The 11,323-nt window shown below is 54.0% G+C and overlaps 1 protein-coding gene across 5 annotated transcripts; it reads left to right on the forward strand.

Moving 5' to 3' along the window:
- Positions 1-442: 442 nt before the first annotated feature.
- On the forward strand, positions 443-4,920 carry LOC129212479 (uncharacterized). Of its 5 annotated transcripts, none has more exons than XM_054841111.1 (6): positions 443-1,183; positions 1,566-2,000; positions 2,499-2,765; positions 3,140-3,256; positions 3,740-3,786; positions 4,087-4,920. In XM_054841111.1, exons 1-6 carry the CDS (start codon positions 1,123-1,125, stop codon positions 4,273-4,275), a joined length of 1,116 nt encoding a protein of 371 aa, XP_054697086.1. In that variant the 5' UTR covers positions 443-1,122; the 3' UTR covers positions 4,276-4,920. The 5 variants fall into 5 exon arrangements, with proteins under 5 accessions (XP_054697086.1, XP_054697088.1, XP_054697089.1 ...); XM_054841113.1 differs by having other exon boundaries at positions 1,566-1,832; XM_054841114.1 differs by having other exon boundaries at positions 443-990.
- The last annotated feature ends 6,403 nt before the right edge of the window (positions 4,921-11,323 follow it).

The raw sequence follows: 11,323 nt of genomic DNA on the forward strand, positions 1-11,323 counted from the left end.
GGCAGAGAAAATGGGAGGAGATAGATGGTGAGGGGGAGTCACGTAACGTGGGGATGTGGGGGTGCTGCCTTCAGAGAAGGGAGCGTGTCAGGTCCAGCTTCAAAACGGGGCGGGGGTTGATTACTGGAAATGCTGACAGGAAACTAAAGGGGAGGAAATGGCAAGTGGGAGCAGGTTTTGCTCTGAGCACCAAAGAGGAAGAGCCGTGGTGGGCAGCGGAGAGCCTGCGCGGAGCAGCAGAAATGGCACCCTCGCAGGTCGGGGACACAAAGGCGTCTGAGCCCGTTGCCCGTGCTGCCTATGTCCCTTCGGTGGCAGGGGTGACACGAGCCGTGGCTGGCCTGGTTGATGTGGCTCTGGGGGGGGAGGGACATCCCTCCAGCCAGAGGTGGCAGGGGGATGTGGGGGGCCTCCTGGAGCACCCCATCCCCACAGGGCGGGAGCCGAGACCTGGGTGCTCACGGCCAGAGCCGTGTCGGGGAGCTCAGTCCCCGCCTGGCTGGGGCTTGTACATCCCACGTCTGAGCAACCAGAAAGCTCTGACCAAGCCCATCCCCACGTCAAACCGCAGCTGTCCTCCCCACCTGAGCTCAGCTAGCATGCCGGACGGGGCAGGCATCACCCCATCACCCTGCCGTGACAGCAGCATCGCTTTCCGCAAGGGATCCGTTCCCTGGTGTAAAACAAAAAGGACTCGGGTGGCGCGGGGAGGCGGCACTGTAGGAAATGGGGGAAGCCCTTTCCCCTGCGCCCGCCCGCCCGGCTGGGGCCGCGGAGCTACTGGGCTGTGACCTAAAATACGGGGCAATGGCCATCAGCGGTGCTCGGCTGTGTTATTTGGGTCTATCTCAGGGCCGAGAGCACGTGGCCAGGATGAAACCGCAGGAGGAATCAAACAGCGAGGAGAGGAGATAAAAATCAGGCTGAAGCAAGAGAAGAGAGGGGAAGCCTGCGAGTGCAGAGGGAACTGCCTGGCCGAGTGGCGAGGAGGTGAGCTCCCGGCAGGCCTGCAGCTTGCCCCGGCTGGGCAGTGACCCTTGCGCTGTGGGGAGAGACGGGAGCCTCCCAGCCGATCCCGCCAGGCGCCCAGCATCGTTGCCGCGAGGCCGTCGGGAAGACGGCATGGAGGTCTGGCTGGCTGGTGGCTTTCTGCCCCTGCTGCTCCTTGCCTGGCTGCCTGCTGGTGAGTCCCCCTGTGCGCTTGCCTCTGCTCTGAACTCCTACGCGTACACCTGCAGGAGGTTTGGGATGTGGCTGCTGCTTTTTCCTCTCCTCTTGTAGCATTTAACCCCCCGCCTTCTGCACCAGCACCTCACCACGTGCCTTGCGGAGGGGTCCCCCCCGCGATTGCCTGTGCCCAGGTCCATGGGGACCCGATTTCAGGAACCAGCATCGCCTTCAGCAGCAGCAGGGAGAGAAAACAGGGTGTGGGGGAAAGGAAACAGAGATGCTTATGAGCCTGATGACTGCGACGGGGGTCAGCTTCACGTGGAGGGTGTGGATATTCCTTAACATAAACCCAACCCTCCATGGTTGGGTTTGTTGGTTTTTTTTTTTCTTGGCAGGACTTGCTCGCCAGATTTCAGCCCCAGTTGATGAGTTGGTAGGGTTAGATCTTGTCTTGCCAGTGCTTGCTCCAGACAGACTCAAGCAGCACCACCGGGGAGGTAAGGGGTTTAATACCCCCCAAAACAATGGAAAAAAGCAGAACAAAGGTGGCGTGGAGAGGAATAAGGGTTCTACCCAGCTCGTCTTCACCAGCGTCAACGAAGCACATACAGGATCGTGCACATGCAGAATGGAGAACACAATGAACGTGCCTGACAGCAGATGTAAATGGAACACGCACGTTGTGAGACCCAAGCTCGCCAACACCCACAGGAGCAGAAAGAAAGGACTGAGGAAGGGAGAGGAGAGAGGGAAGAGAGGGAGGACTCTGCTGAGAAGGTGTGAAGTGACTTCAGCTCAGAGCCTCAGCAGCAACTCTGAAGTACTCCAGAGTGAGCATTAGGGGATGGGATGAAGCCAGAGAGGCTGCGGGGAGGGTCTACTCTGTTTTCTTTGCTTCTCTAGGGATGACCATTTCCCCACAGCTAGCCCCCCAATCCCACCTCACGCTCCACGAAAAGATGGAGCCTGAGCCTGTGGCCTCTGTGGCACGTCCTGCTCGGGTGCCAGAAAACCCTTCTGCCTAGGCTGCAAGAGGAGGAGGAAGTGTCTTCCCCCTGATCCTCCCTGATTTTCAGTCCTTTCAGAGACAGAGAAGTGCTTGTGTGCTGCACAGCATTGGGTGGCACTAATCAACCTGCAGCATTTCAATGTTCAACGTTGAGGAACGTTTGGCAGACGGATTTGGAAAAGAGCATCAGCTGCTGGAGGAAAGGACAGTTACTTCACCGTGTCTTTCATGAGTGACACGTGCCGGTGGGATATGACACCGGGAAGGTCATATATGTGACTTATATTTCACTTATCACTTATATTTTTGTTTCCTCCAGGGACAGCCAGCCGTCCAGAAGAGTCAGTCATCTCCATGGAGTGCAGGTTCAAGATTTGTTCAGAGAATCTCAAGGTATATATGAAGTGCTACAAACCTGCACATCTGGAGGAGAGTGAAACCAACACCATGGCTCTGGAAATAGATTGTACCAATCTCATCAGTCTCAGCATATGTGCAGCCAAGATGGGAAACTGCGTGTGTGGGGCGTACGTCACAGGAATGAACTCGACAGACTCTGGAAATGGCACGCAATGGACAATTCCCAGTAAGTGGCACCGCTTCTGTTTTCCTGGGGGTGATGAGCAGGCAGAGAAGGATGCTACAACAAACGCTTCCCCCGGTAGCGGCTTCCCCCAAAAGCCTCCTGGGCCTTGGAGGGGCTGACCCAGCATGGCCCTCTTGGCAGATGCATCCCACCACGGAGCTGCTTGGCCATCATGTCCTTGAGACGGGACCCGCCGCGTGCTCCAGCTACGGCACGTCAGCCGAATGCTGAGATGGCTGGAGCTGCGGTGGCGGGAGCGGGACGGCTTGGGCTGTGAGGTCCAGGTCCCTGCCCCAAAGCAGAGCGGGGAGCAGGGTGTCCTCTGCCTCGGGGCAGTCCCTCACTTATGTTTCTGTCTTCTGCCTCTGTGATAGTTCTGTCTGTAGGATTCAACTTCCCCCTGTGTATCACCTTCGGCTTAGCGCTTGGGACACTTCTTTACATGCCGATAATTGGCCTTCTGCTGTGGCAGTGCAGAAAGAACAGAAAAGGTAAGGCTGAGCACGCGCCAAGCCTCCGTCTCCTGTGGGAACTGGATGGCATCTCCTCACCCACTGATCTGGACAAGCCCAGACCTGGGAGATGGCCATCTTCAACATCCCACTGCTCCTGCTCACTGCTGCATGAGTCTGTCCTCCAGGACAAGCTGTCCTGGGGTGGGAAGAAGGTTCACCCCCTCCCTTCCCTCTGTCAGCTGCTGGTGAGAGCCACATTATGGCACAAGCCGTGGTGCGAGTGAAACAGGTCTTGCACATCACCGCGTTTCCAGAAGTGTCCAGAGCTCTCCTCCAGACCCTCCAAGGGCTTTTAAATCTTGCCAACCCCTCCTGCCCCTTGGCCATCTTCAGAGCCAGCCAGCCAGCCACAGAGCCCTGTCCTCTCCTGCAACAAAAGCAGGACCAATGCAGATGTTTTCTTCATTTAAAATAATGTTCATTATCATTATTTTAATTAAACTTCCTTTCCTTTTCCAGGAAAGCTTGCAAGCAGGCAAGTGGTGGAGGGGAACGAGCTCAGCATGGTAAGCCAGGGAGGGCCTCACACATACTGTTTCCTTCTCCCTGTAAAAAAAAAAAAGCACTGGCTGTTGAATACCCATTTAAAGGATTTCCAAGTAAAATCAGCTTCGCTTTCTGAAAACAGTCTTAAAAACTTAGTAATTCCTAATAAATAGGGGCTTATGAGCTACCGAATAGGTGGCACCTCTGAGCAAGTTGGATAATGCGTGTGCAGTGGAAAATAGTTGTGCCAGTGGAAAACTATTAGTAGGGGAGACGCAGAAGGGAAAGCCAGGGCTCTAGTCATTGCTCTCTCCCTGCAGGCAGCCCCGGTGACAGGGACTGAGGACCTGACCTACGCCGACCTGAAGTTTGAAAAGAAAGGGACAAAATCCGCCTCCTCCAATGTCATTTACACCCAGATCAAACCACCTCGACAAAAGCAGAGAGGAGAGGACGCTGGTGCTGCTGACGCAGGGGTGGATGCCTCCCCCAAGGCAGAGGGCAAATGAGGGAGAAGGGAAGGACAAGCAGCTTGTTGTATGCCTGTTGGGGTCATCATCCCTGAGAACTAAGCCTTAGCTCGTACAGAAGTGCAATCTGGGCAACAAAAGCCACCTATATACTCCCAAATGGCTGCACCACTGTGCTTTATGTTCCCCTGGAAGAAGCCATCTCCTGTGGTGAGGACAGGGCTCTTCCAGACGGTTTTCCACGCACCTTCCTGCAGCCCCAAGCGCCGCCAAGCCTCCGCAACTCCTTTCACAGTCTCCGGTCACTGACAGGCTTCTCTAGCAACTTGCTCTGTGTTTCAGCCATGTCACCGTGCACCACATAGCCACCATGGTCCAGGAAGCACTTGCTGTCCCAGACTTGCTGGGTGGGGTGACCGTGAGAAGCTCCTCTCGGTGCTGGGAAAGTCCTGGAGCAATTTTCTGGATTTTCTCTGGAGCAGGCACCTGCTGTGACCTGGGTTGACCTTGCTCTGGTTCATTCTCTTGAAACACAAGGATGGAAAGGCATTGTTTGCTTCGCAGAGGCGCAACACGGGGCCTGCTGCAGTGATCTACGTGGATCTGCTTCGTACCAGGAGTGGACGGGTGTCCTCATGCATGTAGAGCTTTCCTGTAATTTGGAAAAAAAAAGAAAAAATAAAAGGTGATGGTTTTGCCCTCAGTGTTTCCAGGTCTGTACTGCTGATCTCAGCTGAAGTCCAGCAGGAATAGTCACCAAGCCCTGGAGACTTTCTGTTTTCCCCACTCAGTCCAGTTTCAGAGCAGCTACCCGTGGGAGACATCCCCAAAGCAGTGGTGGTGGAGCTCCTGGTGTCCTGGGGGCAGAGCTCAGGTCACGCATGGCCAGGAAGACACAGACAAGGGCTATAGAAAGGGAAAAATTAGGGAAAAAAAAATCCCAAATATTTAGGGGGAGCAACCAGTGGAAAAGGGGGTGAGATGTGAGGGTCAAAGTGTTGAACCGGGGAGGCTCATAGAGGCATCAAGGTTGCTGGGGGATGCTGCCCAGGGATGCAGAGCAGAACCAGGCTCCACCAAACTGCAGGACATCCTCACCAGCCTCCTCCTGGGTACCTGCAACCATGGAGGAGGAGCAGTAGCAGGTGGAGGAGGATCCCTAGGGTGCCCCAGCTTGGAAAGGGAAGGCCTAAGTTAAACGGGCAGGTACGAAATGCAGCCAAAACCTCAGCAGCGTCTCCTGAAGGAGCTGGAGGAGGAACCGGGGTTTGAAGGAGATGTGCTAGGTCTCGTCCTGACTGCAGAAAGGAAGCAAGGTGAAGGATCTCCAGAACATCTCACGGCCCATCGCTCCTTGGGGCTGTTTCCAACCTACGTACCTTGAGGTCCATGGGATTTGGCTTAAAGCAGACACTGCTCAGCCACAGCTCCCACCCTGTCCTCATGGCAAGGGGCCCCATCACTTGTCCTTGGGTGGGATGCAAGGGCAGCCATCCTGCACCCTCCTGACGTGGTGCTGGGGCAGCCAGTGAGGCTGGGGTGGGGCAGAAGTCCAACAAGGGATCAGTGGGGGGTCTGCTGGCCACCTTTTGGTCAACAGCTGGCTGAATACGAGCCAGCAGTGTGCCCAGGTGGCCAAGAAGGCCAACAGCACCCTGGCTTGTATCAGGAATAGTGTGGCCAGCAGGACCAGGGCAGTGACCGTCCCCCTGTACTCAGCACTGGTGAGGCCGCACCTCAAGTGCTGGGTTCAGCTTTGGGCCCGTCACTACCAGAAGGACATTGAGGTGCTGGAGCGTGTCCAGAGAAGGGCAACGAAGTGGTGAAGGGTCTGGAGCACAAGTCTGATGGGAGCAGCTGAGGGAACTGGGGTTGTTTAGCCTGGAGAACAGGAGGCTGAGGGGAGACCTGATAGTTCTCTGCAGCTCCCTGAAAGGAGGGTGTAGCCAGGTGGGGGTCAGTCTCTTCTCCCAAGGAACAAGCAACAGGACAAGAGGAAACGGCCTCAAGTTGTGCCGGGGGAGGTTTAGATTGGAGATTAGGAAAAATGTCTCCACCCAAAGGGTTGTCAAGCCCTGGAACAGGCTGCCCAGGGAAGTGGTGGAGTCCCCGTCCCTGGAGGGATTTCAAAGACGTGTAGATGTGGTGCTTGGGGACATGGGTTAGTGGTGGGCTGGGCAGTGCCAGGGTTACAGTTCTGCACGATGATCTGAAGGGTCTTTTCCAACCAAAACGATTCTATGATTCTATATAGCCAGGCTGGGTGGCACTTGGGCTGGCCCAGCACAGCCCTTCTCATGTTTCTACAGCATGAAATGACCAATGTTATTATTTTAAGGGAAAAAAAACATTTTAAAAAGCCAACTTCAACTAAAAAGGACTGTTCATGACTCCAAAAAAGAGCTAAGCAGAACACCTGGGACTTGTATTGAAAGCCTTGGCAGCCGGTTATGCTTTGCAGAGGCAAGAGGGGAAGCTTCAGAGGAGGCAAATCCAGCTGCAGAGTTCTTCAGCATCCCACTGGTCAAAAAAAGAAGGCCACAAGGAAAGGAAAAGCACAAAGGACATGAGCGGAATGACACGATCACTGAATTGCAGAGGCAAAATCAGAACGCTAAGGTACAAAACAAGTTAACTTGGAGCAGTTGTTACACAAGCGAGCAAGAGGTGAAGAAACGCAGCCAGGGCTGCTTAAGGAACTAGCTGAGATAATGTCTTGAGATCTCGGGGGCTTTTGCAAGTGCAGGCAGCAAGGGTGAGGGCAGTGTCTTTGTCCATTGGCTATTTTTAAAAAGGTGAAGCGGCTATGGCCAGAGCTGAGCCTCCAAATTTCAGTTCTCAGAAAGATGCTATCACAAGCAGTTAAGCAAGCGTGTGACGATAAAGTGGTAATAAACGCAACGTTCTCCTTACCCCAAACGTGTACGTGTCACCTCCGCACAGAGGGGTCCCCATCGTCCCTGCGTGCACTCAAGGCAGGTGGGCAAGATGTCTGTGATGGGTTTCTATGCCGGGAGCACGGAGGGTGTCCTTGCTGTCGTGCAAGCTCTGCTCGCTGCAGAGCCTGAGTCAGGCAGAGAAACAGAAGTGAAAGTGCTGCTTTCCCCAGTTTGGGTTTTTTTAGGGCAGAATTGCAGCAGCAGGCCTGGTTCCTACATGGTCCTCAGCCAAACCTCCTGCAGAAAGGGCTCAGCAGAACACAGAGTCTTGAGCAAAGCTGCAGCTGTGCCAGAACACACAGGAGAGGCTTGGCCTCCACCACGCTCCCTGCCTGGCAGAAGAGCAGCAGGAATCCGCGTGGGAAAGGACAGGGATGTGACCCGGGTCACAGTGAGAAAACCCAGAAAGAGCAAAGGGAAAAAGAAAAAAAAAGCCAAGGAGCAGAAGACGAGGAATGGGAAAGGATGGGGATGCTTGTTCAACAACAAGCTCTCCATGACCAGCAGTGTGCCCTCGTGGCCAAGAAGGCCAATGGTGTCCTGGTATGCATTCAGAAGAGCGTGGCCAACAGGTTGAGGGAGGTTCTCCTCCCCCTCTACTCTGCCCTGGTGAGGCCACATCTGGAGTTCTGTGTCCAGTGCTGGGCTCCCCAGTTCAAGACAGACAGGGAACTACTGGAGAGAGTCCAGCCGAGGGTACGAGGATGAGGAGGGGACTTGAGCATCTCTGGTATGAGGAAAGGCTGAGAGAGCTGGGGCTGGTTAGCCTGGAGAAGAGAAGACTGAGAGGGGATCTCATCAACGCTTATAAATATCTGAGGGGTGGGTATCTAGAGGAAGGGGCCAGACTCTTCTCAGTGGTGCCCAGTGACAGGACAAGGGGCAATGGGCCCAAACTGGAACACAGGAAGTTCCATCTGAACATGAGGAAAAACTTCTTCCCTCTGCGGGTGACCGAGCCCTGGGACAGGCTGCCCAGAGAGGTTGTGGAGTCTCCTTCTCCGGAGAGATTCAAAACCTGCCTGGACACGATCCTGTGTGACCTGCTGTGGGTGATCCTGCTCTAGCAGGGGGCTGGACGAGATGATCTCCAGAGGTCCCTGCCAACCCCGACCAGTCTGTGCGAATCTGTGTGAGGGGGGTGGCGGGGAGGACTGTAGTATACTTGGATGGCATGAAAAAGAGATGAAGAGAGGCCAGCAAAGAGAAGAGAGAAAACAGAAGACAATTAAGGAAAGAAGAACAGAAAGAGAGAGGTAGAAGGAAATGGAGTGGAGAAAGAGGAGAAGAGGGACCAGAAGAGTCAGAAGGGGAAGACACCGAGGGAGGAAAATGGCTCAGGCTGAGGAAGGCACTGACCTCACTTTGCTGTAGGAAAAAAGAGTGGTTAATTTGTTGGGTGATTGATCATACTTCTGCTGGTAAATTCACTGAAGCTCTGAGAGATGGCCAGGCCAGGCACAAGTGTTACCGCTCAAACGGCAATAAAAACTTTCCAAACAAATGCAGTTCAGAAACCAACATTGGTTTATTCAGCGCTGGGTGCACGCGGGATCTCTCCTCCTAACATGCACACCTAGCCTTTAATCCCTTACACATTTATACCCTTAGGTTACAAAATCATTACAAAATTACATTTACATCACATAGTTACCTTATTGTGATGGGTAAAAAGTTTTCTCGCTTTGATTTAAAGCTATATACTTAGAGAAATTCAGAGAGGGGTGGTCATACCTTGAAGGCAGGTAGCTTTTCAAATGGAGGTGTGTTTTGGTATTATAATTAGATTATAATGAACAAAGTTCAGTCAAAGGACATGATTTTGACAGAAAATGAAATATTACTTGTACCCACTGCCAGCTACGTGCTTTATCTATTCTATCGTCCATGTCAGGCTGGGGCTATACAATGGACATAACTGGCAGCCACAAATTGGTTAGCAACATCAAAGGAAACACGATCACTCAACCGTCGCCACACCGTTCTGCTGAGAATGTTCCCTTCCCATCACCACGATTACCCGCTCGGTTACACAAGGAGGGGTTTACTGCCTGCTCTGCAGAGGGTACACGTCCCTCCCGTTCTCGCAGAGCATCTCCTTCTCATCCAGGAGGCCCAATTTCTCCAGCAAGGAAGGCTACCAGCAGGCATCTCGTTTATTTAAGAGCAAAGTAGCCCACGTAAAACAAGCTGCAAAGATGCAGAGGAAAGTTTCCTGATCTTCAATGGGCCACCAATGTGGCCGTGCTTTTCCCAGCAGGAGGAAAAGCAGCTGCTCTAATTCAAGGGGAGGAAAGCAGGCGTGCACGCACAGACAGTGCTCAAGTCCACAGCTCTTCGTGCCTCCCCAAGTCGAAGCCATGCAAGGGGACATCCTGGGGTGCGAGCATGGAGCCAGGGGTAGATGCACTGGGGTGCTTCTCCATGAACATAAAGCATCTCCTGAACTGGCTCCAGGGTAAAAAGAGACATTCAAAGGACACTAAAAGAGGCAGGAGAAGGGCGAAAAGTGCTGCTGATCTCATCTGTCAAGAGGACCAAGAGGAACGGATGGTCAGTCCTGCGATGCAGTATTTGGCCTGCGCCACGAAGGGCTGCAGCTCACAGCCCCTGGAAAACTGGGGCAATTCACCCTGTTTCAGTTTTATTGCTGGGAAGGTTTGGAGGAGCCTCCCTAATTACTTTAATCCCCCCTTTTTTGTAAATTAGACTATTTCTGTGTCCCCAAGACGAGGCTCACCAGGACCGGTTCCAGTGGTGCTGGGAGGAGAAGCCGACAGCACTGGGCTGTGCTGCGTGCTGGCATCTGCAGAGCTGGTGGGACGAGGACCAGGTGATCCTGAGCAGGTGCAGCCGCTGGAGGGAGGAAGCGGAGCAGGAACAGCTGGCAAAAAACCCCTTGGACATGGCTGGAGATGGGAAACGGCTTCTCCAGAGCAAACTGGGTGGGAGAGGCACATCCACCCCCCCTGCACCAGGACCTCGCCTGGCCCCCTGTAACTCCTCCTGCTTACAACCCAGTTGTGCTCAAGACCTGCATTCATCATGTAGGCTGGTTTTCTGCACTTCTGCTGGAAAAATCCCATGTCGTCTTTGTGCTGTGCAAATGGAAACAGGGCGAGGTGAAGGAATTCCTACAGCAACAGTCCTGGACCAAATCCCATGCCCTTGGCTCCTCTTGTCTAGATGTCACAGCCCCAAATCCCATCCTGATGCAAGTGGGATCCCCCAGGCTGCCCCAGCCCCTGGCTCGGGGAAGGAACAACAGGGAGGATGAGGCTGCCAACAAGGCAGCGAGGGAAGAGGGGTGTGACTTACAGCCACTAAGAAGGGGACGAGCAGATGCTGCAGTGCCACAAAACGCTCCCCGAGGCAGCGTTGCAGAAGGGATGCTTTCAGAGGGCGATGGATGATGCAATCCCTCAAAAAAACCCAAAATCACCTGAACGATGCTTCAAAACCATCACACAAAGAGATCTCACAAGAAAAAAGTGCGTGGTAGGAGACAAAGGAGCAAGTCCACAAGGGGAAGGATGGAAGACAGGCAATGGCTGGATCCAGCAAGGTCTCAGGGGTCTGGCCTGAGGCAGCAGGCATGCAAAGGCCCCGTTCCAGCGCACACGTGGCCGCACAGCTCACTCTGTGCCACAGATCAGTGTGAGTTTTAGTCCTTTCTGCTCTCAGCAGTTCGAGAGGTGAGCATGCAGGTCATCCTGCACTCCCCACGGGCCGTACCCGGTGCTGTGTGTCCAACCCGGGTCGTTCGGAGAGAGGGTGGCATCAGCTGCCTGGAGCAAGGAGCTCAGAGGCACACGGGAACAGGTCAGCTACTGGGAGAAAAATCAAAGCTTCACTGGAAATGAAGTTACAGTGACTTTACTCTGCTGCAGGGCACATTTAAAGTGTCTGCTGGAGACCCTATAGAATCACCCTGTCACAGAGCTGGCTCAACAGCACATCAGGACCTGAACCACGTCTGCTGAGTTCAGTTAATTCTCCTTCAGTTTGTCCTTTCAGCCCCCTTCCCACCATCCCAGCTGCAAGGGAGGGAGGTGCAGAGCTCTTTTCCCTGGGACCCAGGGACAGGACACCTGGGAATGGCTCAAAGCTGTGCCAGGGAGGTTCAGACTGGACGTGAGGAAACATTT

This window comes from Grus americana, chromosome 13 (genome assembly GCF_028858705.1).
Source record: "Grus americana isolate bGruAme1 chromosome 13, bGruAme1.mat, whole genome shotgun sequence".
NCBI classification, from domain to species: Eukaryota; Metazoa; Chordata; class Aves; order Gruiformes; family Gruidae; genus Grus; species Grus americana.